Source organism: Benincasa hispida, chromosome 3 (genome assembly GCF_027475165.1).
Source record: "Benincasa hispida cultivar pf3 chromosome 3, pf3_genome.v1.1, whole genome shotgun sequence".
NCBI classification, from domain to species: Eukaryota; Viridiplantae; Streptophyta; class Magnoliopsida; order Cucurbitales; family Cucurbitaceae; genus Benincasa; species Benincasa hispida.
Genome location: NC_143480.1, coordinates 54686756 through 54714430, shown reverse-complemented (window position 1 = coordinate 54714430; position 27675 = coordinate 54686756). Strand labels below are relative to the sequence as shown.

Genomic DNA, 27675 nt, shown 5'->3' with positions numbered 1-27675 from the left:
GTGACACTACGGATACTACCCACTTTGTAGAGGTTTGCAAGTGTTGTGAACTACTGCAGATGGTAGATCCTGACCATTCATGTGGAGACATGCGAGTGGGGGTGTCCTATACAAAGAGTTTGTATAAGACTAGGCCACGAGATAATTCGTCTCTGTATATAACACCGTTGATACTGGAGACTTACATCTCACCTAAATGACCATAGGTGACATGACCTCAATCCTGAGTGTTTTGAGAACTCCTACCTTTGAGGGCGATCCTTTGATTAGTATGGGTGAGAGTGCCCAGATTGCCAACTCAACATGTCTACCTTTTTAGGGACTTGTCTGATTTAGAAGTTGGGAACTCAGTTACAAAAGATGGAATTCATTTCTTCTCCGAAGTAGGGGTAAGTAGATAGATTGCTCCCTTAAGGGCTAATTCTGGGGCTTTAATATAGTGGCCACAACTTCTTTTTGGAAGAAAGAACTACTATGACTTATTTCATTAAAGGGATCAGTGGTACTTAAGAAGTTAGATATAACTACAGGGGCATAACGGTTATTAGCCCAGCTGTACTTACGAGTGATCTGTGAAGGGTTATCATGCTGTTGATTGGTTGATATGGACACATAATATATCTGTAGTAAGGAGAGTTCAACTGTCGGTCTTTAGTGGAGTACCTGGTAGTTAATGGATGGTAGATCCCGTGACTAAAGAGTTTAGTCAGTTATTCACGTACCGTTAAAGCTTTGAGCTATAAGTCCATAAAGTCCCCTTGGTAGCTCAATGGATTCAAGTTGAGGATCAGTTCTTGGTGTTGATTTGAAATGTTCAAATTGACAAGAGATAATTCGATTATATATGATATGATCTACATGATGTATGAGATACATCAAGTGAAGGATTAATGTAAATGAGATTTACATTAAAGACCATGAAATAGAAAAAGAGCTATGGTTTATATGTTTCATGAGATGAAATGTTAATACTATAGGTTATAAATATACTATGGTAAGTTGGTTATCATATATATTTATAATTATATTATTTATTGGATAATTATCTCTTTTTCTCTATTAACCAATTGAGTGGGATGTTATTGGTAGTTTCATGGTAACTATGAGATAAAAGGAAAAATGTTTTCCTAAATTTAGTAGTTGTTGAATTGAGATTTCTATTCTCGGAAAGTTCTCACAGTGGCTATCAAGTAAATGAGATTTACTAAACGGTAGCTGAAAAGAGACTAGATGATCGTGGAGTGTTTCTATATGATAGTCACTCATCTGGCCGATTAGCTAAACGATCGCAGAGCTTTTACTAAACGATCGCATAGCTTCCGTTAAACGATTGGGCTATACAATAGACTTGTCATCTCCCACTTGCTCAATCGTTTACACGATTGTTCTTCCTCTAGTCTCTGCCTCTAACCAAGTCCACATAGAGCCCACACTTCTAGATTCTCACACCGAGAATACCAAGGTAGCCATTGTGGTGGTGTCGTAATCAACTCGACATAGTCGAGGTTTTGGAGGCCGTTCGTTGAGTTCACGGTGTTCGTGTAGTGGTTGTCGGTTGTTCGTGATCTTGGAGATCGTTGAGTTTGTAGTCACTGTGATCGTGCTGGTAGCGGTCGTAGTGTTCGAACATTCGGGTTTGCAGTCTTGCTGGTTGTTCAAGTGTTCGTGATCAAGGGTGTTGAAGATGAGTCTTCAAAGATATGTTAATTCTATCCCTTGATCTGTAGAAAAACATGTTATAATCTCGTTGTATGCATGACCTGTATGTTTCTATTTGTGGACTGTAATTGTGTATGTTTAAATACGATTGAAATTTGGAACGATCATTCTACTGTACATGAAAATCCTCATGTCGATTTGCTTCAACGTGAATAACTAACTAAACTTTTTAATCACGATATCCACAATCCATTAACTGTCGGACACTCCACTAAAGAACGACAGCTGCACTCTTCACACTACAGATATAATTCTGTGTCCATTGGATATAACCAATCAACAGTACAATGACTTTTCACAAATTTCTCGTATGTATAGCTGGGCCAATTACCGTTTTTCCCTTATAGTTACATCTAACTCCTTAAGTACCACTGATTCCTCTAATGAACAATAAGTCATAGTCCCACTATTGACTGAGTCCTTTATTCCCAAGAGAGGGTGTGGCCACTATGTTCAAGACCCGAAATCAGCCTTTAAGGGATAAATTTATCTTCTTACCTCTACATCAAGGAATGAGTGTATTCCGTCTTGTGAAGCTGAGTTCCCAGCTCCCCAATTAGATAGATCCCCAAAATGGTAAGTTTGTTGAGTTGGCAATCTGGCCACTCTCATCCATACAAATCAAAGGACCGCCTTCATGAGCAGGAGTTCACAACTCACTCAGGATTCAAGTCATGTCACCTAGGGTCATCCTAGTGAAATGTAAGTCTCTATTATCAACGGTGTTATATAAAGAGACTAATCATTTTGTAGTCCGGTCTTATACAAACTCTTTATGTAGGATACCCCCGCTCGCATGTCTCCACATGATTGATTAAGATCAGATCATTTGTAGCACTTTACAACACTTGTAACATCTAGAAAGCGGGTCGTATCCGTAATGTCACCAGGATAAGGTACCCAACCTTATCCATTTACTACATACCATTTAGGTTATTATTTAAACAAGATCCACATGTATGTCTTTACATACTTATTTTATTTAAACAAGATCCACCTGTATAATACTTATTTTATTAATAACAATATGTTTATACAGAGTTTACAAACTACAAGGTTACAAGGAGATTTAGGACACCATTCCCAATAGAGACAACTTTTGTCTCACCTTTCTGTTCCTTGACTTTCATTAAGGAGTGGTATGTCTGCAATTCATTGAGAAGGGTGGTCATAGTCAAGCTTATTTATGACAGTGTTGCTATGGAACTGAAGGAAACTTTTAGGTAAGGTTTCCAAGATAAAGCTAACCTGACTGGCCTCATCGATGATAGACCCGTTCATCTCAGCAATTTTAAAGTGGATCATCATGTTCAGAACATGTTCACAAAATGATGTCCCTTCTTTCATCTGGACATTAAAGATGAACTTGAGAGCGTCATGTTTGAGTTGTGTAGATGGTTATCCAAACATTCCCCTCAGGGACTCCGTGATCTCATGGGCCGTGAGCATGGGCTCATGCTTCTTGGCCAAAACTTCATACAAGCTAGCTAAGATATACGCTCGAGTCTTTTCATTCGCCTTGACCCATTGCTCATATGCCTCTCGAACATTTTGAGATGCATTGGCAGTTGGGACTTGAGGACACTCATCAACTAGGACAAATCGCAGGTCATCAATAATGAGTACAGTATTAATAGTATTTTTTTAGCTTGTATAGTTATCGCCATTTAACTTATCAACAAAAAGCCAGTTTACAGTAGTGCTCCTCATTCTAAAATTGCTTAAACCATACAATTTATTTATATTAGTTATTAAAAGTCTTACCCAATTATAAAACCAATTAATTTAGCAAAATTAGAATGTACCCTATGTGACATATATTTTGCAACGATACTTTAGTAGGGCAGACTAAGAGTCACCGTAGGGTGATCAATTATCCATTCATTGAATTGAGATAATCTCAACTAATAATTACACCATAATATTTCTAATTCCTATAATCATTAGTCACCATTGTTTGATCCAAAAAATGTTAACTTGCTTAATATTTTCTTGTAAGTGTTAAAGGAACTCTAATTACAAAAGACCTATGAGCGAAAGCAGATCGTCCAAACTTCATTGTGAAAGAACTCATACATTTACAGTCATACTAAAAGATTATGCATTAAATCGTAAATTACAGCATGCTTTGAATTAAATACAAAGGATAAATAGACAATACCTTTGAAGAACACTTCTTCAAGAATATCCCTCGATCAAACTCGAATGCAACGAGCAACTCGAACAACAACGAGTAGCAACTCGATCTTCAAACAAACTGGACACAACAACAAGATTACTTTGGTATTCTCGGTGTGAGAATCTAGGAGTGGTGGACTTTGGCTTATTTTGGTTTGAGGGAAGATTTAGAATGGAGGAGAAGACGATCGAGTAAACGATCACACGGTCGTGTAGAAGATGAAGTCTATCGTATAGACTCGATATTCGATCGTTTAGATATCAAGGCTATCGTGTAGTCTCTAAAGCTATTGTGTAGTAACTTGATAGTGTATTTGTATCTTGTGGGAACATTAGAAAACTGTTTTCATTTTATCCCTCAATTGCTATAAAATCGTGCAACCACCCACTACTGGTGGTTATTGAGAAAAAGATTTTTAATTATAAAATAATTAATAAATATAAATAAATATGATAACTAACTTATCATATATATTTATAACATATAGTTTTAATATTGCATCATATACAATATATAAACCATAGTTCTTTTTCTTTATTTTCTGATATTTAATATAAATCATATTTATATTAAATTTAATTACTATGAATCTAATTCATAGAAATTATTTTTGAATCATATTCAAATATTTGTTCCTCCAATCCTACAATAATGTATCAAATACATTATATCAATTATATCATATATAATTGAATTAATTGAATTATATCATATATAATCAAATTCCATCTTATTAATTTGAACATTTCAAATTAATCCAAAAGTGATTCTTAACTTGAATCTTTTGAGCTACCAAGGGAACCTTATAGACCTGTAGCTTGAAGCTCCAATGGTACGTGAATAACTGACTAAACTCTTTAATCACATTATCCACCATCAGTTAACTGTCAGGCACTCCACTAAAGATCGGTAGCTGCACTCTTCGCACTACATATATATTTTTGTGTCCATTGGATATAACCAATCAATAGTATGATGACTCTTCACAAATCGCTCATAAGTACAGCTGGGCCAAATTATCGTTTTTCCCCTATAGTTACGTCTAACTTCTTAAGTACCACTGATTCCTCTAATGAACAATAGATCATAGTCCCACTATGACTAAACCCCTCTCGAGCCAAGAGAGGGTGTGGCGCCACATTGTTCAAGCCTCGAAATCAGCTCTTAAGAGAGCAATTTATCTACTTACCCTGCTTCGGGGAAGGAGTTAATTCCATCTTATGTAGCTGAGTTCCCAGCTCCCCAATTAGACGAATCCCCAAAATGGTAGGCTTGTTGAGTTGACGATCTTTCCACTCTCACCCATGCAAATCACAACTCACTCAGGATTAAGGTCATGTTATCTATGGTCATCCTAGTGAAATGAAAGTCTCAATTTTGAATGGCGTTATATAACGAGACTAAACATTTCGTAGTCTGGTCTTATACAAACTCCTTTGTATAAAACATCCCCGCTCGCATGTCTAATACACAAATGATCAGGATCAGATCATTTGTAACAATTTACAACATTTGTAACACCTACAAAGCGAGCCATACTCGTAATGTCACCAGGATAAGGTATCCAACCTTATCCATATACTATAAACCATTTAGGTTATCACTTAAAACACGATATACTTGTATGTCTCCACATACATGTTTAAGTTACAACGATAACCATGGATCTTAGTTTATTGGTTTGTGGTTAATGCAACTAAAATATCAAATATTTTATAGACAATGTGAATAAAATATCATATATTATAAATCACAAAATGTTTGTTCATACAAGTGTTTACAAACTACAGGACCTTATGAGATTTAGGGCATCAATCCCAACAAGTGTAACCCCTCGTTTTATATTATAGGGTTCTACCTCTAATGAGCTAACTGTAGGAAAAAACTGCTTGGGGAAAAAATTAACACTTGGGGAAAAAAACTAAAGCAATCCCATCCTTTTCTAGAGTTTTAATAAAAAAAAAAAAAAAAAAAAAATCATGCAAATGCCATCTTTAAAGGGACACAAGCAAAAGTGTCTTGAGGCCAAGCATGAAAATTTATTTGAAACTAATGAAGGAGACTGTGGGATGTGTTGACACACTTTTCTTTCCCACTTACTATAAACACTCTCTCCATTCACTTTGTTATTGACCTATGCAAACACTACCCGTAGGGGGATATAAGCAAATGTGCCTCGAGATCAAGCATAGATCTCGCTGTGTGAACTTTTAGGGAGAAACATGAAAGGAAAAAATGAAGTATCATATATCCCATTTTCCTCCTACTGAGTGTTTTACCTAGGGTTGATTGACTTAGAAAATTCGACTAACTAATTTTACTAAGTGTTTGTTAACTTTGTCCAATGTAACATTTACGTTAAATAGTTTAACAATGTTGAGTATTGTTCATTAAACACTTTAACAAACTTTAATCATCAATTGCATGCTTGTAACAAATTTATCTAATTCACCTTTCAGGTCAGTTTCTAGGTAGGGTTGTTCCGTTTCCGTCAGCTTAAATACCCTAGCCTAGACAGAATTGTTCTTAGACAAAGGTCCCTTATAGATACATTTGTTACAAATTTAATCTTTTATGCATATCCAATTTAATTCTATTAAACTTAGTTAAAAGATTAACCTATTTCTAATCTTATTAGAAAAAATGGTTAAACGTATGTCTAATGTGAAATTAATTTTAAACTATGAAAAAAAATCCTATGTCAACATGCAACTCTTTATTATAGATTTTAATTCTAATTTCATTTAACTTATAACTATTATAAATATTAAATGAAACAACTAAAACCTAATCATGCATCTACTTTTTCATTACATTACATATATAACAATTATATACTTCGGTAATGAAAATAAATTACATCCATACGTCTAAACTATATATTATAACATTTATTACGTAAATGAAGCATGAAAATGTAATTTATGCATGCAATCATGTTAAATAACATTTATACAATATGATGCATGATCATGCTTAATATAATTCATGCAACTTTATAATATAAAATTTATATTAAAAATTGATGCATGAACAAAATGTATATCCTAAGGTGGGATTTTTCTATATGACATACATTATGACATATTTTAAAATAAAATAGCCATACATCACATGCATAATTTAAAAGCATCAATTTGGACCGGGTTTGGCTTCCTAAATATTTAATTAAATTAATATAATAATTATATTAATTTCATTAAAAAAAAGTAATTAAATACATAATTATTACATTTAGTAATCATAAATAAAAGAAAAAACTGCTTGGAACATGAACCGTTGCACCAGTAGTTGAACCGTTGAAACGCACGCCTTCACGTGTGGAGTGCCGCAATGCTTGTGCTTGCAGCGTATGGCAAGCGTAATTACGCTCCAGGCTTAGGCTCATCCACAATTCTTTAATTTTGCTTCGTTTTCCACCAAAGTGAAGCTGGAAAAATATTATGAACAACTCGAACTAAGAATTACAGACTTGATAACAAAAGTTTATGCCCAAAACAACAGTCCCTTTACATATCGAATCAAAATTAAACGACAGAAAATCTAAAACCAATCTCGAAAACGTTCAAACGAGCAAACCACATTGAACATACATTTATGCAGAATCAAAATCCCACCATTACTCTAAATTCTATTTTTGAAAATTAAAAATGGGATTCAAAACACTACATTCTGATACCAATTGAAAGGATACACGAATACCCATTGTGGAAGCGATTGTGTCCCAGTTATAATTTTATAGAACATACAAAAAACACAGAGGACAGAAATGATATATACATAATCTAATAAGCATGCTTTTTTATAGAAATTAAAGAGGAAGAAGAGATCCGGGGATCACATACCCTTGAAGACTAAAAAACTCTATGTTCCTCTCAAAATCATGAACTCTTCAAATTCCTTTCGAATTCATGAACAACACAAAATGCAGCAAATTTCCCAATCAATCAGACAATACCATGCAGAAACCTCGGTATTCTCGAGCAGAGAATCGTTGAGAATTTATGAGCTTCAAGATTAATTTAGAATGGGATGAATGCTCTTGATTTGAGAAAGAGTAAAAGATCTCATCACAGCCCAAAAATAAAATCTACTCATTTTTATGTTATATGAGAGTGCAAAAAGAAGATGAAAAATCATCCCTCTTAGTCTTCCACATGTTACTAAAGAGAAAATAATGACTCCCTAATAATTGAATTAATTAATTAAAAAATAATTTTCACTTTATTGATTATATATACACACATATTAAAACCATATATTATACCTACTATAACAATAACCTATAGTTTATATTATATCATATATAATGTAACTTATAGTTTAATATTTTCTCACTTAACCTATAGTATTAAATATGAATCAAATGCATATTAATATTTGAATCATATTTGAATACTTATTTTTCTCTCAAATAAGACTTTATATTATGATGTATCATATACATTATATTAATTATATCTTATATAATTCATTTTTTTTATTAATTTGAACAATTCAAATGAATCCAAATTAATTCGATTTTTATTAATCCCAATTGAGCTAACGAGGGGACCTTATGGACCTATAAATTGAAGCTCCAATGGTATTTGATTAATTAATTGAATTATTTAATTGAATTGAACAACTTTCATTAATTGTCGGTCACTCTACTAAAGACGAACAACTATACTCTTTGTATTATAGATATATTTCTGTGTCCATTGGATATAATCAATTGACAGTGCATTGACCCTTCATAAATTGCTTGTAAGTACATTTGGACCAAAATTACCATTTTTCCCTTGTAGTTATATCTAACTCCTTAAGTACCATTGATCCCTCTAATGAACAATAAGTTATAGTCCAACTATAACCAAATCCCTCACGAGTCAGAAGAGGGTGTGGCGCCACATTGTTCAAGCCTCGGAATCAACTTTAAAGTAGCAATTTCTCTACTTACCCTAAGAATAGAGAATTAGTGAATTCTTTCTTGTGAAGCTGTGTTCCTAGCTCCCCAATCAGACGAATCCCCAAAATGATGGATATATTGAGTTGGTGAAATTGGCCACTCTTACCCATAGAAATCAAAGGACCACCTTCATAGGCAGAAGTTCACAACTCATTTAGGATTTAAGTCAAGTCACCTATGGTCATCCTAATGAAATGTAAGTCTCTAGGTGTTATATAGAGAGACTATTTATTTCATGATCTTATCTTATACAAATTATCTGTATAGAATACCCCCATTCTTCCATATATCTCCACATGAATGATCAGGATCAAATCATTTGTAGCACTTTACAACAATTATAATAACTACAAAACGAGTCGTATTTGTAGTGTCACCAGGATAAGATACCCAATCTTATCCATCTATACAGACCGTTTAGGTTATCACTTAAACATGATCCATCTACATGTCTCTACATACATGTTTAAGTTACAGAAGATAACCATAGATCTTAGTTTATTGGTTTTTTTGGGTTAATGCAACTAAATGTCAAATAAAACTTTTCCTATTTTATTAGATAAATGAAATGTCTACAATACAATTACAAACTACAAAACCACGAGATTTAGGGCATCAACCCTAACATCAGGTACGACTACTTTTTGTCCAGTTTTCTGGTCCTTTAGTTATGCAAGAGAATGGTTCAAATATTATAGGTCATTAATTCAGATTGATGAAACTCATCTCTACGAAAAGTATAAAGGGAAATTATTGACCGCCTTATATATCAATGCAAACATACATATATTTTCCTTGATTTTGCTATTGTTGAAGGAGAAAACTCGTCCAATTGGTCATGGTTTCTGTGGGTATTGCGTGAATATGTTACTAAATGAGATGGTATTTGCTTGATTTCTGATAGACATAAAGGAATTCTTGTTGCAATTAACAATGAGGAAATAGGTTGGAGTGAACCTAAAGCATACCATCAATATTGTCTTTGTCATATTGCTAGTAATTTCAATATGAAATACAAATCGAAGTAACTAAAATATTTGGTGTTTATTTATTTATATTGACATGAAAAAATGGACACAATCACATGACGATAGGTACCACTATGGGTGGATGACAAGTAATACAGTTGAATGTATGAATGGGGTTTTAAAAGGTGCTAGAATGTTACCGATTACTTCTTTTGTTAGGCTAACATTCTATCGTACAATACTTTATTTTGAATGTCGAAGACAAGAGATAAGCGATGCACTCAGTCATGGGGATATATATATATATATATATATAGAATACGTCATGAGAAAGCTTAAGAGGAGGGAAAAATAAGAATCTGCACATACAGTGACATCTATTGATAGGAAAACCCTAAATTTTGAAGTACAAACTGGCATAGGTATGATTTCTTCCTACAAAGTCAAACACACACAAGTTGTAAGCTTGAAAGATGGGGCTTGTTCTTGTAATAAATGACAATCATTCAATATCCCATGCTTCATGTAATTGCAGTTGTAATTACATGTGTTTGACACACTTACCTCTTATTGATGAATGTTACAAATTGTCTCATTTCAAGCGATGTTATGAAGGTCATTTCCATCCCATACAACACCCAAATTATTGACCAGAACTACCATTTATAGAAGTTCATCCAAATGCAAACCTAGTAAAAGAACAAGGTCAACTAAAAAGCATGTAAATTCATAATGAAATAGATTGGAGAGAGGTTAACCAAAAAGTTTGATGTACAATTTGCAAGGGAGAAGGACATAACAAGCCTACTTATCCACAACATACATTAGGTGCTTCCTCTTCTGACCATTGATGATTTTGTTTTGTAATGGATTTTGTTGTGTAATTGAATTTGCTATGGAATGGATTTTTTTTATATAACTGAAATTGTTATGTAATGGATTTTGTTACTTTGTTATGGAATTGACTATATTAATATGTGTTTATATTTTTTTGAGTGTTTGTGCATCATGGATCATGGTCCTTCTAATCTTGTGCAACTATATCAACAAAATACTCATCGTTCACAATCGATATGGGATAATTCTTCTATTGAAGTTTTAGGCCATCAGAGAAGGGAGACATTTGCACAACACACTATCCTTTTTTATCCAAAAACTCACACATTTCACATGCCTTGTGGAGAATGCACAAGTACGTTGCAGGATGTTGCAATTCAGTTTGGATTACAAGTGAACGGAGAACCTGTGACATGTTCATTGCAACATGATTGAAAACTATTTGTGACGATCTTTTGGGCATTAGACCAAATGATTTGAAAGGCTCAAGATTAAGTATCCTATAGTTAGCGTTCCAATTTTCAGAGCTGTCTCCCGATGCCAATGGTAGCAGCGTACAGAGGTATGCACGAGTATACATTATGCAGCTTATTGGAGGATTTTTATTCGCTGACAAGTCAAACACTCTAGTACATCTTATGTTTCTTCCACTGCTGGCTGACCTCGAGCATGCTGGTATGTACTGTGGGTGGTGCCTGTCTTGCATGACTTTATAAAGAACTATATCAGGTTACTATTGCACAAGCTTTGGAAATAGCGGGGTCACTAATATAGCTACAAGTATGGGCTTATGAAAGATTTAACATTATAGCACCACAAGTTCAATTACAGGCCCCAAATCATCATCCATTTAGTGCCATGTAGTATTTTATTTATATATTTATTCCATTATCATTTTATGTTATAGAATAATTAATTAAAAAAAAAATAGATAGAGTGATGTATTAGCTGCCTTTGAACAGTCAACAGATATGTTGTTAGTATACCGACAAATATTTGACCAACTGATACACAATCAGGTAACAAATGAATATTACAGACTTCTTGGGTGTCTAATTATTTTTTTCCCAGATTAATTGGACATTATAAATGCAAGATATTTGGTCATTACTGCCTAATTATTATCATGATGGTCAAGACATTGGGTTAACTGTTAGCTCTATTATATACTTCCATATAGTAGGGTGACATCAATCAGATCATGTGTTGAGACAGTTTGGTTTGCGATAAACGATATCATCATTATCCATTTCTCTTGTTTAGCCAAGAATTCAAATTACTCAAGCTAAATCCGCGAACCTCCTGCCAAGAGGCCAAGGTTGCTTGCAGCAAAAGACAGTCCCAGCGAACTACCTTTCATTCTGATCGTGACTGAGGAACCGACGGTGACGAAGGTAACCGGGTCGATGCGGCCGGAGCGAGCTTCCAAAAAGGAAAGCTCAATCCCAACAGTCCCTTTTTTGAATTTAGGGAGGCTCCTATCCGATTGACAAGAGATGCTTGCTTTTAAAGGAGTATGCCCACTATACATTTCTGGCACTACACTAGATTGATTTGAAAGTTAAGCACACCCAAGACTGGTGTTGAATTCATGTTGAATATATATTATACTAGTGTGCACGTCATGATTGTTGTGCAGAAGAAGAAATAACAAATGGACCAGTTGTATCAAATGACTATTTTTTTGGTACGATTCAATCACGAGACGATTTATCACACCTGATGACACTTACTATTATTACATGGTAAGAATTTTATTATCTTATGTTTCCCAAATGTATGATATAAACATTATTTAGTATTAATTTTTTTTCATCTTATAGAATAATCTTGTCCAAGATGTACAACAGTATTCAATATAACACAATTTACCAGAGTTGGGTTTAATGTGTAACCAAACCTTAGTAAATGTAGAAAACATTATTCAGCAGACAAGATGATTCAATGTTGCTGACATTGATTGAAGAAGTATTTGTTATAGACAACAACGACAACAAAGCAAAGCTAATCTAGAGGCACACGAAGACGATCACCATGTGGAAATTTGAGTGACTTGTAATTCAAATTATTTGCTTCATGTTAACTTCTATCTTGAAATAAAAGAACGACTAATGAGATTACATTTTATCATGAGACACTAAATCTAGTAAATGAGTATGATATAAAAGATCAAGAACAAAACAAATAAGGAAGAAAATTGTAAGATAATATTTTTTTTAAGAAAAACAATCAAAATCATAAAAAAAAAACAAAAAAAAAAACATTAAAATCATGGACGAGGTCCACGAGTTTGATCCTCATTTGAACCAAGTCCACGTGGTTGACATGACAACCATTTAGCATCCACGCGGTGATGATTGGATTAAACAATAATCGTGTACCGAGTACACGATTTTTTCACACACTGAAATTACTCTACTTCTGTCAATACTTTCCTTTCAATCCTACTTTTGAAATTTATTTCCTCCATTTTTGTCATTATTTTTAAAAATTACATTATTCTTGAACTTTATCCAAAATAATGGGTGGTGTTGATATATTAATTATAAACTTTTTATACTTTTTTCTTTATATGTACTTAAATAAACTATAATTTCAAACACATCGCATGGGTAAACTAATAGATACAAAATATAGGATTGAGGACTTTATTTTTTTTCCTCAAAATTGAAATTGGTGTTAATTTGACTTTATAGTTTTGTAGTATGTACCTAGTCCACTAAATTGTGCTCGGTTAAGGGAAGAAAAAAATTTAATGAGTTGTTTTCAAATATAGAAAAATGAACTAAAATATTTATAAAAGATAATAAAATTTTAGAATTATCAATGATAAAATAGTAGTCTATTAGTGTTTATCATTGATAGTTCTAAAATTTTGCTATATCTTGTAAATATTTTTAACAGTTTTACCATCTGAAATGATTTTCCATCAATAATTGTGTCAATTTAATTTTTAAACATTAATAGATCAATTTAAATCTTAGTTGAATTTTGTTTTAGAACCGTTAATATGTAACTTTTACACATGTATAGCTCTTATTTACAATGGTTGTTCATGAGTTGGGTTGGGTTGGGTTGGGTTGAAAGACCTTTTAGACCCAACTAAATTGTTTAGATTGTAAATTTCTTTAACCCAAACAACTCTTATTAAAAAATGAACCCAACCCAACCCAACCATGAAATATTTGGGTTGGGTTGATTCGGGTTAATCGGACAATTTATTTAAAAGTTTATTCTAAAAAGAAGCAAAACGTAAATATGTAAAAATCTAATTTAATTATTTTCATATATTGACTTAAGATTAACAACTCAATTTCAATTTATATAGGGAAAATTTTCTTTCTAAAGTGCAAAAAATTAGTTTTAAGAGTTGTTGAAGAATAAATTATTCAAAAAATATTGGAATTAAATAAAATTAAAATCAATATATGTATAAATAATTGTGTTATAAGTAACAAAAAAAAATATATTTTAAAGTTAATAATAAATTTGGGTTGGTTCGGGTTAGTTTAGGTTATATTAGGTGAACTTCATGAACCAACCCAACCCATAAAATTTTCTTTATTTGAACCCAACCAAACCAAACCCAAATGAGTTGATAATCCAATCCAAACTATGCGGATTGGATTGGATTGGTCGGTTTTTTTGGATCATCGGATTTTTAATGATGTTAATTAAAGAGAGAGATGCAATAATCAATTTCATACTATTTTTTTAATTAAATCTTGACGGGTTTTTATCCATTCATCTTTCTCTGTTTTTTTATACTTATTTTGGAAGAAATACGTGAGCTTTTATTGTTAGTGGATTCTTGAAAAAACATAATTTTTATTTTATGTGATTTTGAGCTATTTTAAAGTTTAAGGGTAAAAGTTAAAACTCTCGAAAATTTATGAAAATTTAGAAGATATTTCTGGTATGATTTTACCATTCCACAATTTTTAAACTTAATGGGGTTTTTATTTCTATGTTAAATTATCCAAAATACTCATGAAATCTAGGACAAGTTTCAACTATGCGAACTCATGAAATCTAGGATAAGTTTCAACTATGCGAACTTCCATTTCCCAGTAAAATTTGACATTTATCCCAAAAAAATGGAATGAAATTTTTTTAAAATTAACACGATAATTAACATCGAAATACATATTTGTCATCATTTATAATATCATTTAAGTAAATTAATGTAATAATGATAAATTGATTATATAAATATTTTAGCAACATATTTATGTGATGAAATAAATAATAACGACAAACTTAATATTCTATATCATTGTAGATAATATAACTTATTCCTTCTAATTTTTTCCACCATATGCTACATCAATTTTTATAATTTATTTTAACAAAAGAAAATTGCATTTTCTTTGAACAATGTCAATGTTCAAAAATTAAAAAAACAAAAGAAAAATTGTCAAAGTGAGTTTAGCTCAGTGGTAATTGACATGTATTATTTTTCTTGAAATTAGAGTTTCAATCTTCTGAAGTCTAAACACATAAATAAAATCATGGTATTAAATTTTCATCAAAATGTCTTTTCCATGAGTTCTACATTCATGTGAGGGGTACACAACATTTTCATTATACCATAAAAAAATAATAATAAAACACTAAAAATAAGCAACAAAATGTTAGTAATGCATAATAAACCTTTTAACTTGAAAAACATAAAACATTTATTGTTAATTTAAGTAATTTACTTTTATATATATATATATATATATATATATATATATATATATATATATATATATATATATAAATTTGTTCATAAATACCTATCGATGTCGTTGACCATATTTTCATTAACATTTTTGTCTACATCAACATTTTGAGCATCAATTAAACCTACACCAAAATTCATTATTATTTTGTACGATTTATTTAGGTTAAATTGTAAATTTAGTACAATTTCAAAGAAACTATAATTTACTCCTATGACTTAATAAGAACCTAATAAATAGTTCCTACATGAGAGACTATTTATAAAATTTTTATCGAAACATATAAACGGTGTATTAGCATGAACTCCATCTCTAGAATTCAAAGGTTGAATCTCAATTATTATACTTAAAAAAAAGACAATTATAATTTTTCAAAACTATAGGAACAACTCTAATTTTTTTCAAATCAAGGACCAAATTTATTTTTATTTAGGTTTTTATCAACATATTTTTCGAAATTTACACGAAATGAGAGGACCCTTTTCCATTGAGAACCACGTCACCGGCGTGGCCCACAACTCAGACAAAGCTGATCGGCTGAGCGCCGAGAGAGAGAGCCTTCTAGTTTCCGTTCCGTTCTTTGAACTCTAAATCGGAGCTCTCTTCTCCTTCATCAATCTCTCTGTTTGCTTCTCATCAATGGTAAACTCATATCCAATTCCTTGTTTCTTCAGTTTGATTAGATCCAACTTCAGTTTTCTCACTGTTCTTCGTGTTGCTTTGGTGTTCCTTGTTTTTCTCTTCAATCCATTGGCTCTGTTATCGAATCATGAACTAGGAGTTTTATTCGTTTAATGCTTGTTAACTGGATGTTGTTGTCAATTATGTTGTGAAATGGTGCATTGCTGTGAGAGATTAGTTCATCGAGTATTCATATACTTGTTGTTTCTATTTTGTGTCGTCTCCTTGTTGTTTTTGTTTTGCTATGTTATAGCAGTTGTGTTGATCTCCATTTACTTGGTCCTTTTGATTCGTGGGTGTTGGATTATTCTGTGCTATTTAGTTTGAAAATAGTAGGATAATTTTGGAAAAGAAAATGTTGGAAGATGTAGAATCTACTTCAGCACCTCTACCATTGCAGATATAAATTTTCATTCAAAACAAGTCCTTAAGCCTTAACAGAGATTATTGAACTCTCCTCCTTTAAGTTCAACCAGCACACTTAAGTTGGCTTGCACCTAAGGAAGTGACGGTTCAACTCTTCTCTCCTATTGTTAGAAAGGTAGCATCAATTTAGTAGCAAATAGAAATGCAGATTCCTCTTTTTGATAACATATTGATTACGAAGCAATGACTGCACACGAAGTTAACAATTTTAGATCATTGATTTAGTTGAAAGGATGCATCAAAGTCCATATCCTATCTTCCTGCAAATTGGGCATCCAATCTAGCTACCCGGAATAGGAAGACAAGTTCATTCAGAAACTCCGTCCTTTTATCCGTTTCCTTGGTGAAAATTGCATGAGCCAACCTCTTCATTCCAACAATTAGCCACTGAATTCATTTTACAGTGACAAGTGGTTGGTAGAATTAGCCAATTAGGAAGTTAGAAATTTAGTCAATGGAGGTTGATGACCTGCTTTGATGTTTTCTAGAAGCTAATATTTGGTGTCTGATCAATTCCAAAGCATAGTCTTTTTGATTTGTTATAATATAAATGGATGAGGATGATAACTTTAAGGTTGAGGACCTGCTTTGATGTTTTCAGGCACGCGCTTCAACCTAGCAGCCAGAAACAAAGTCCAAAGGGCACCTTTTACACTTCTAAGTCCAACTTTACTTTGCCAGGTCGAACTGAGAGTCTGAGAGTGAACCAACCCTTCAAAATTTTGGTATTTTTATTTTTTACTCACAATAACCTTGTGTCGTAGACTATCATCTTCCAAAGAAAACTTCCATGCCATTTAGGAACCAGCACCTTGTTTTTCTTTCTTAAATTGCCTGACCACAATCCCTACAGCAAAGAACTCGTCTAGTTATTTTCTCAGTAGGGCCAACTTTTTAGTAGCCATTCTAGAACCTAGTCTTGTGTAAGGTCTTCTTTCCTGCAAGCCCAATAACAGAGCAACAAACAGAACAAAACCAAAGAAAAAGAAAAACAGAGACAAGAAGAAGATGGATCGATAATGCACTTCTCTTTCCTTGTTCTTATTTATGTATGAGTTCTTCGACAATATCCCTTCCTTACAAGCCTTCAACAATCTCTTTGACCCTTCCCCAAAATAGAGCAAAACTCTCCTCTCAAAATGACCTCCCCTGCTTCCCCAAAAGAAGAAAACACAACAAGGAAAATTCCCAGCACCTTAAAGAGAGCTGGCCTTCTCTCCTACCTAAAAGTTCACTCACTTTTAGCAAAATCCTTTCCTGCCCCTTTAGTCTGACCCCCTTGCCTTTTTGTAACAACTTCGTGGTCCCCTCCCTCTTTTCTCCCATACACACTCGTAGTCCCCTCCATCTTTTCTCCCACATTCTTTCCTTGATCCTCATTGGATGTTTTGACATTTCCCTTTTTACCCCTTCTTTTATAGGTGTATATTATTTGAGGCCTTACAATACCCCCTTCTCAAAATGAACCTTGTCCTCAAGGTTGAAATGAGGGAATTTGCTGATTTAGTACACGCACATCTTCCCAGGTTGCTTCATTTTCGGACATCCCCTTCCATTTGACCAACCACTCGTGTGTTGCCATGTCTCCATTCCATCTTACCCCCAGAACAGTCTCAGGTGCAGTCTGTAGTTCAAACTCTCCAGTCAACCTGGAAGGGTGTTGTTGGATCTGCTGACCTTGTCCGAGCTTCTTCTTGAGTTGAGAAATATGGAAGACATTATGTATTTCAGCTTCTGGTGGCAAACTCAACCTGTAATCTACCTCTCCCACTCGATCAATTATTTTATAAGGCCCATAGAACCTCGGTGCTAGCTTTTTGCTTCTTTTTTTAGCCAATGTCTTCTGTCGGTACGGTCTCAGTTTCAAGTATACTTCTTCTCCCACCTCGAATTTCAATTCTCTCCTATGTTTATCGACTTTCTTTTTCATTCTATTCTGGGCTATAGCCAAATTTTCCTTCAAGGCATTGAGTGCTAAGTCCCTCTCTTGTAACTATTGTTCCACAGTATTATTGAATGTTCTCCTGTCCCCATAGCTTATTAAGGGTGGTGGTGGTCTCCCATAAACCCCCTGGAAGGGGGTGGCTTTAATGGAAATATGAAAGGTTGTGTTGTACCATAATTCTGCCCAAGCTATCCATTTATTCCACTTCTTCGGTTGCTCATTACAAAAACAACGCAAATAAGTCTCCAAGCATCTCTGTTTGTCCGTCAGTTTGTGGATGGAATGATGTACTTCTTTTAAGTTTTGTCCCCATCATTGTGAACATCTCCTTTCAAAAATTGCTCACAAAAATTTTGTCTCGATCGGTTAGAATGGACACGGGTACTCCATGGTGTTTTACTACTTCCTTAATGAATATCTCAACAACTTGTTTTGCTGAAAAGGGGTGTTTGAGAGGGGTGGAGTGAGCATACTTACTCAATCGGTCTACCACCACCATTATAGCATCATATCCTTCTGCCTTTGGTAATCCTTCCACGAAGTATCCATGCTCCAATCTTCCAATATCATGTTTGGAATCGGGAGGGGTTGAAGTAAGCCTGCTGGTGTGAGGGTCTCAAACTTGTTCCTTTGGCATATTTCGCATCCCTCCACGTATTTCTTTACATCAGTCTTCATTCCTTGCCAGTATAGCTCTCCACTCATTCTTTTGTACATTCTCAAGAACCCCGAGTGTCCCCCTAACACTGAATCATGGAATGTTTGCAGCAGTGCAGGGATTAAACTCGATGTTTTTTATAGTACTAACCTGTCTTTGTAGGTTAAACGGTCATGTTGTCATTTATATCTCGGCATTCCTTTTGAATCTTCCTTCAAAATGGTGATGATTTTCTGTAATTCCTCATCTTCCTCTACTTCTTTCAAAACAACTTCAATATCTATAACAGTAGGTGCTGATAGTGTACACAATTCCCCTTGTTCTCTCACTCTTGACAGGGCATCTGCAGCTTTATTTTGCAACCCCGGTTGATATAGAATCTCAAAATTATAACCAAGCAGTTTGGTTAACCACCGTTGGAATTGGGGTTGTACTTCTCGCTGTTCTATAAAAAATTTCAAAGCCTTCTAGTCTGAAATCACGGTGAACTTGCTTCCCAAGAGATAGTCTCCATTTTTCTACTGCTAGCACTACTGCCATCAGTTCTTTTTCATAAATCGACTTCCCTTGGGCCCTTGCTGATAATTTCTGACTGAAGTAGGCTATATGTTTCGAGTCTTGGGAAAGAACAATCCCTAAACCAGTTCTTGATGCATCCGTTTCAATCACAAATCCTTTTGAGAAGTCTGGGAGAGCTAGTACAGGGGCCGTGACCATGGCTTGCTTCAGATTCATAAAGGCCTGATTGGCTTCTTCACTCCATTTAAATGCAGTTTTCTGGAGAAGTTTGGTAAGAGAGCCTGCTATATTCCCATACCCTTGCACAAAGCGTCGATAGTACCCCGTGAGCCCCAAAAATCCTCTTAACTCGGACACATTCTGAGGTTGTGGCCACTCCCTCATAACTCTAACCTTCCCATCAACTTCTACTCCATTCGCTGATATCCAGTGGCCCAAATATTGTATTCTCACCTGACAGAAGGTGCATTTTTTCTGGTTTGCATACAGCTTGTGATCACGAAGCACATTGAAGACCACTCCCAAGTGTGTTTCATGTGTTGATAAGTCAGGGCTGTACACCAATATGTCATCAAAGAAAACAAGTACAAATTTACGTAGGAAAGGACGAAAAACCTGGTTCATCAATGATTGAAAAGTGCCTGGTGCATTTGTGAGTCCAAACGGCATGACAAGAAATTCATAGTGGCCTTCATGCGTTCGGAAAGCTGTTTTCTCAATGTCCTTCTCATTCATCCTGATTTGGTGGTACCTTGACCTCAAATCTAACTTAGAGTAGACTGTTGACCCATGTAATTCATCCAACAGCTCTTTAATGACCGGTATAGGAAACTTGTCAGCCGCTATTGTTTGATTTAATTTCCTCTAATCCACACAAAACCTCCATCCTCCATCCCCCATCTTTCTTCTTCACTAGTAGGACTGGGTTGGAATAGGGGCTATGACTTGGCCGGATGATCCCTGCCTTCAACATTTCCTCCACCAACTTCTCAATTTCTTCCTTCTGGCAGTGGCCATACTTATATGGTCTTACATTGATTGGTTTCTGATCCGTGCTTGTCAAAATGCGATGGTCTACAGCCCTTTTAGGTGGTAAAGCCTTTATCTCCTCAAATATGTCTTGATTTTCTTCGATTAGAGCTCTGATCATAAGTGGAAGTTCTTCTGCCTCTTCGAGCTCCTCTTTCCCTTCCTTCTTTTCATCACTGTCATACTCATAGTTTTGAAACTCTACCAAGAAGCCTTGGTCATCCTCTTCCCATGATGTTGTGAGAGTCTTGAGGGAAACCTCTGCCTTGGTTAGGGATGGATCACCCTTCAAAATGACTTGCGAATTCCCTGCCATAAATGACATAGTTAAAGATGGCCAATGTACTCCCATGAATCCCGTTGTACATAACCAAGGCATCCCTAGAACCACGTCCGTTTGTCCTAAATCAATCGCAAGAAAATCGGCCTTCACATTGAGGTTGGGTAGTTCAAGATTAATCGCCTTGCAGATCCCTTTCCCTTTTATAGCATCCCCATTTCCAATGACGACAGAGAAGTTCTTCTTATTCATTGGTATTTTTAGTCCGTTCCCTAACCTTTTATGCACAAAATTGTGTGTGGCTCCACAGTCAATCAGCACTAGTACCTCTTCTCCCTTCATTTTCCCTCTTAGCTTCATCGTCCCCCTGGCTGATAGGCCATATATCGATCTCAAAGCAATTTTGGCCGTTTCCTCTGTTTCTTCTTCTTCCGGCGGTTCCCCTTTTCCCTCCTATTCTAGATCAAGTTCTTCGTTATCATTGGTGATGAATAACATCAGTTCCCGGTTCTCTTTCAGCTTGCACCAATGGCTTGGGCTGTATTTCTCATTACAACGAAAGCATAGTCCCTTATCCAACCGTTCGCGAAACTCACTGTCCGACAGTCTTTTCATGCATGGCTCATTCTTCACAAAGTTGTTCTTCACTAGTAGGGTAATCCTTTTCGTTCCTTGTGTCTCCACGCTCTTCAGAGTCAGATTTTCTTTGCCTGGGCCTTCCTTCTTGCACGACCCAACAACTCCGAGGTCTGCTAATGCTATCTTCAGGGCTCACTCACTAGTTGGGCTTCATACATACATTCCTCCAGTGTGGTTGGTTTTCTGCTAATCACTTCGGCCCTCAAGGTTGGTTCCAGCCCAGTTACAAATGCGTCTCGGAGAACTTCTTCAACCAGGTCGGGTAGGGTTGCTGAATATGTGACAAATTTCTTCACATACTCTGCATAAGTCTCTTCTTGCTTTATTCTCAACAATCTCGTGCCTAAACTCCCATCTTCAGTAGGTCTATAGTACTCGAACATCCTCTTTTTTAGTTCCTCCCATGTTCTAATAGGTCTCTAGTTGTGGCTCCATCGAAACCAGTCCACTTCCTCCGGCCCAAAACTGATGACAGCAACCTTGACCTTCTCTTGATCAGATAGTTCGTGGATCTCGAAGTAATGCTCTGCCCTGTACATCCAGGATTTAGGGTTCTCACCAGCAAAAACGGGTATTTCCAGCCTCTTGTACTTGCTTTTATTGGATCCCCCTCCTCCATTGCTGGGGGTCGACTCTGATTCGTCAGTTTTTCCTTTCATTTTCATCTTCCTCCCATCAGAAGCGCCCGATTCCTTAGGCTTTTGAGCCGCATTGCTTTCTCTCATCTTCTCTGTTAACTTCTTGATGTTCTTGCATAAACCCAGCAGCATCTCTTTCATCTCCGATACCTCATTCTCATTTTTTTCAAGCCCTTCTTCTACTTGTTTCTGAGCCATCGCTCGTGTACGCCCCAGGATGAAGCAGGCTTTGATACCACTTGTAAGGTCTTCTTTCCTGCAAGCCCAATAACAGAGCAACAAACAGAACAAAACCAAAGAAAAAGAAAAACAGAGACAAGAAGAAGATGGATCGATAATGCACTTCTCTTTCCTTGTTCTTATTTATGTATGAGTTCTTCGACAATATCCCTTCCTTACAAGCCTTCGACAATCTCTCTGACCCTTCCCCAAAATAGAGCAAAACTCTCCTCTCAAAATGACCTCCCCTTCTTCCCCAAAAGAAGAAAACACAAGAAGGAAAATTTCCAGCACCTTAGAAAGAGCTGGCCTTCTCTCCTACCTAAAAGTTCACTCACTTTTAGCAAAATCCTTTCCTGCCCCTTCAGTCTGACCCCCCTACCTTTTTGTAACAACTTCGTGGTCCCCTCCCTCTTTTCTCCCATACACACTCGTGGTCCCCTCCATTTTTTCTCCCACATTCTTTCCTTGATCCTCATTGGATGTTTTGACATTTCCCTTTTTTCCCCTTCTTTTATAGGTGTATGTTATTTGAGGCCTTACATCTTGTTGGTGGCTTGATCATGGAAGCTAATGTGCTTTTGAGTGAAAGAGCATTTATCCATGTTCACATCAACTTATATTATTCATAAGTGATTTTGATGTACCTAAGAGTGGGATTCTCGATCATGATATTTTCAAGGCAGAATCTGTTGAGGTCCTCCTGGAACACCTCTTCGATAAGGCATGGTGAGGAATTTGAAGGATCTACAATATCATCCTCTTCTACTTTTCTCACTTTGATGATTTTGGTAACTAGATCTTATATCTAACTTGATGAAATAATCATACAAAGTCTAAATTTTCGGAAAGGGTTGTGGAGTGTACCTTGGTTCAGGATTTGATAGTCAATACATATTTGGAGGCCCCTGTCCTTTTTCTTCTAAAATAGGATGGGCTGGACGTCCGTTCTTTCTTTTGGAATGAGATAGGGCCTGTATAGAGCCTTGAACTAAACCTTTGTAACAAGCAGCTCGTCTATTTTTCAGTGTACATGGCAGAATAGTATTTTCACTCCTTAGGTTGTTTAAGGATAGTTGGGTGGTTCTATGATTGGTGGCAGTTATTACTACATCTTGTGAATGTCCCTTTCATAAAGGCACATTAAGTTATCCTCATCCATTCATATTATAACAAAGTTAGTGTCTCCATTCTAGGTTCCTAACTGGTCATTCACCTTTTTTGTTATTCTAACAATGGTGATAGGGGTTTCCGTTTCCCAAAAAAAAAACAAAAACAAAAAAAAAAAAGAAAAAGAAAAGAAGGAAAAGAAAAAAAGAAAAGGCGATGGGGCCTTCAAGTTCAGAACTTACATTAGCGTGTATCTTTCTCTTACTTTAAATCCTAGCCGATGGTCCTCTGATTCAATAATGAAGTTGTGGGTTCCAATCACCTGTTAAATTAATCTTAGTGCTCTTTTCAAATTTCTCGTGACCTCTAGCATAAAAATACTCGAGTCCCCTCTATGGAAGATGCTTAGCCCCATCAATTTTCCCATTTAGGGCTGACAAGAATTTACTGCACGTATGTTAGGGGCAACCTAGTAACTTGAAGAAGCAAGAAAAAGCCAGCTATATCCACAAGTAGTGTAGAAGATGGATTTAGAGTTGTCTCATGGAAAATGTGAAGCAATATGGATAAAAAACCTATACTGAATTAAAAATAAGTCAAAAGGAACCAGTGATGAGTTTGTTTTTTTTATAACCCTATCATAGTTATAGATAACGTTCCCAAGATCATGACTGATTGAAATAAGGTTGAGATAGACCAAAGTAAAGCTCATTTATCTCACCTACATGCCCACTTGCCCACAAAGATGTAGCATGTAGATATCTTCTCCAGCTTTGCCAAGGATTGTTGATGATATGAAGGCCAAGCTGGGTTTTATCAATATCTTGGTCACTGCCGAAGAGGAAAAGTAAGAGTTCCATGGATCAACATTGTTAAATGCGTGGGTTGGGATATTTGGTTTAAAAGGAATGAATTATGTTTCAGGAACAAAAATTTACATCGGGAGGAAAGATTTCATATGATAAAGTTCCATGTGGCTTCTTGGTCTGCTCTTTCCAAAGATTTTTGCAATTGCTCGTTTTATGAGATGGTATCTTGTTGGAGAGTTTTCTTGTTATTATTATTCAAATTATGTTTATGCTTTAGATGCCGCGTTCATTGCTTTGGGAACTTATAGATTCACATCTAATGGAGTCTTTAATTTATAACTTTTCAAATATCAATAAAACCATTGTCTTTCTTGAAAAATAAGTACTAGAAAATGATCGTTCTCTTTCTTGTCAATTATTTTTGTTTGTATATTTTAGCATGCACCAAAACTACCATGATTTAAATTTTATCCTACCACACCACATCTGCAGAAAACTTCTTTTCAACAATGGAAATTTCAATTTTCATCAATAAAACTGATTCCAGCCATGAAATGATAAATTTCATCTGCACTCTCACATCCTGAAGAAAAAATGGATTTTTGTTCTTTGGATTCTCTTTTTTCTTCATTGCTCCTAACGTGCTGTGTATAAAATGGAAACTTCTCCAGGTTGGTGAAAGTCTTGATTTTCTGTTTTGAATGACCGGCAATTTTTGTCTTTCTGTTTAATGTAGGCCCTTGTTAAACAGAACACCGAAGGATGCATGAAATGCATGCTCATTAGCATTTAATGATTTCATGGACAACTCTGTAAGTTATATATACACAGCAGTTAATTGTTATACTCGGGATCTGTCTTCAATTATTCACTTCATTTATAAGAGCCATGTTGACATTCCCATGATTGAACACCATATGACACTTGGCTTCCCCGTGCAACTTCCCCTTGATTCACATCCTTCAAACAATTGATTGCAGTTTAGCTTCTAAGATATGGTTTTCCTTTAATTGCACGTTTTCTTTACTGTAACTCCTCTCTCCTGCAGAGTAATAAAGCTAGATCATGCTGCCAGGTTGGTGACCGATTGACCAGTGATGTTGTTGTGAGGCTTAGAACAAAAGATGGTCGAGATGAATGGTTATATTGTCACTCCCATATCCTAACTGAACAGAGCAAGTATTTTGCTGATCGTCTTTCAGAGAATTGGCCAACATGCCAGATTCTCGACTCGCGAAACTGTGTTGATGTCTTTTGTCTAGAATCAACCTTTGATTACCATGTAAATCTTCTGCGTCTTCTCTATGTCATTAAGGATATCCCAACTGATGACTTATGGAATGATGTTCGAACTGTTCTTGGCATCCTCCGTGTGGCTTTCGAGCTTGAGTGCAAAAATATTATTAGTGCTTGTGTGAATTACTTGGAAGCAGTACCATGGGAGGAGGATGAGGAAGAGGAAATTTTGAAGGTTATACCTCATATGGGATCAGAAGTTGAGCCAATTCTTGCTCGTCTTCAACCAGTCAATTCATCTCTTGTTAGACAAATATTTCTTTCTGCTCTTCGATTGGCTACATCATCCCCCTTTTCTAACATAAATGATATCAAGCCTTCTGCCCAGGAACAACTCGAGTACATGCTAACTGAAGATGATGATGCTCCACTATTGATGGCTGATGCTGAAATAAAATTGGAGATAAATGAATGTGTGAAGAGTCTATTACAAACTTTTAACAATGTTATAGACATTGTACTTGATCCTTTACACTCGGATGGGAAGGCAAGGAACATGCAAGTTTTCATTTTTTGTTTGACAGATTTAGCTTGGACGTGTCGAATTTTGAAAAGGTTAGAAACTATGAAGGAGTTCGTCTCTAATTGGATTGATGCATCAGATAAGATTGTCAGGGTTGTTGAGCAAGCGAGTGTAGCATCAGAAGTTATTGATACAAGGATAGGGATTATTGAAGTGGTAGCAAAGGTTTTAGAGGCAATTAAACATGGCTCAGTGATTCTCCCAATGCCAAAACGGCTTCACATGGTTAAGGTTTGGCTTCCTTTTGTAAGGACAACCAAATCCTTGATCGATAGTCTTGCTAACAAGGGTGTTGACGATTTGAAACATAAAATTGACAGTGATATTTGGGAGTTGCTAGAGTCGGCATTTGTTTCGATCATCCTTGCATTACCATCAGGGGAGCAAGCAGAGATTATAACCGAATGGTTACAGAATCAACATGTTATTCGTTATCCTGATCTAACAGAGGCATTTGAAGTGTGGTGTCGCAGGTCGAAAGTGGCGAAGAGGAGGCTATCCCTGGTGGGGGATAACCCTGGTACAACAGCGGCAAGCTTCCAGCCCTCGGCTTGAACTCGAATGGTCTGTAATTATATTGTGAATCATCCTTCTACCCACAGTTGTTAGAGCATGGGTTGGAAGCATTATTTTGTGGAGGTTTCTGGGTTAGACTCTCCTTTTGTTTTATTGTAAAATTTTAGTCTTAGCTGTTGCAAATAGTAAGTTGGAGGCATTGTGCATTTGTCAAATTGAAAAAAAGGGAGAAAAAGGAAAAAAGAGGGAAAAAGTGGTAGTGAAGAAGTCAGCTAGCTTCATATAGCCACTGATATCAAAGTGTATTTATAATGTAGCTCTCACTGGAAGGTGCAATTCTATATTGTAGTTTGGCCGGCAATTCTGTTGGGTAATGGCTGATCCTTTGATCTCAGTTTCTAATGATTAGGAATGTTCCATATGAAATCAAATGCTTTTGAACTGCTGGGAACTCCTGTATTAGAGTTGGTTCAACTGCTCTAGCTATGACAAATTACTTGTTTAGATTTTATTAAAACAAGATGAGCAGGGAGGTGTCTTATAAATGGAACGAGATTGAATATGGATTTACTGAGTTGTGGAGGAATTCCGAACTCTCGTGTTTCAGTAAGCTTTGGAGACAGCAATAGAATGCTAGAAATATAACCCTACAGTAGAGGAGGGTTAGTTCCATGAAAAAGAAAAAAAGGGAGCCTATGAGGAAAACATGGTAAATCATTTAGGGTACAAATGAAAGTTTATTTTTCCTTTTTTCTTGGTGAATTTCTTTGACTCCATTTGGTAACCATTTCGTTTTTTTGCTTTTTAGTTTTTGGAAATTAAGTCTATTTTCACCTATCAATGAAATATTTCTTTTATTGAAAAAAAAAATTAGGTCTATATTCTCTCATTTTCTTACGATGGTTTGCATCTTTCTCAAGTACAAAAGTCGAATTCTTAGTCAAAATTTAAAAACAAAAACAAGTTTTTGAAAGACTAATTTTGGCCTCGTTTGTAGCTATTTCGT

General features: G+C 35.4%; 1 protein-coding gene across 10 annotated transcripts; it reads left to right on the top strand.

Annotated features, from left to right (window-relative positions):
* The first annotated feature begins 15835 nt into the window (after nucleotides 1-15835).
* LOC120073367 (BTB/POZ domain-containing protein) lies at nucleotides 15836-27030 on the top strand. Of its 10 annotated transcripts, none has more exons than XM_039026176.2 (4): nucleotides 24276-24372; nucleotides 24450-24555; nucleotides 25071-25146; nucleotides 25383-27030. In XM_039026176.2, exons 3-4 carry the CDS (start codon nucleotides 25135-25137, stop codon nucleotides 26706-26708), a joined length of 1338 nt encoding a protein of 445 aa, XP_038882104.1. In that variant the 5' UTR covers nucleotides 24276-24372; nucleotides 24450-24555; nucleotides 25071-25134; the 3' UTR covers nucleotides 26709-27030. The 10 variants fall into 10 exon arrangements, with proteins under 10 accessions (XP_038882102.1, XP_038882108.1, XP_038882107.1 ...); XM_039026182.2 differs by having other exon boundaries at nucleotides 24334-24372; nucleotides 25410-27030; XM_039026174.2 differs by lacking the exons at nucleotides 24276-24372; nucleotides 24450-24555 and adding an exon at nucleotides 15836-16023.
* Nucleotides 27031-27675: the final 645 nt, after the last annotated feature.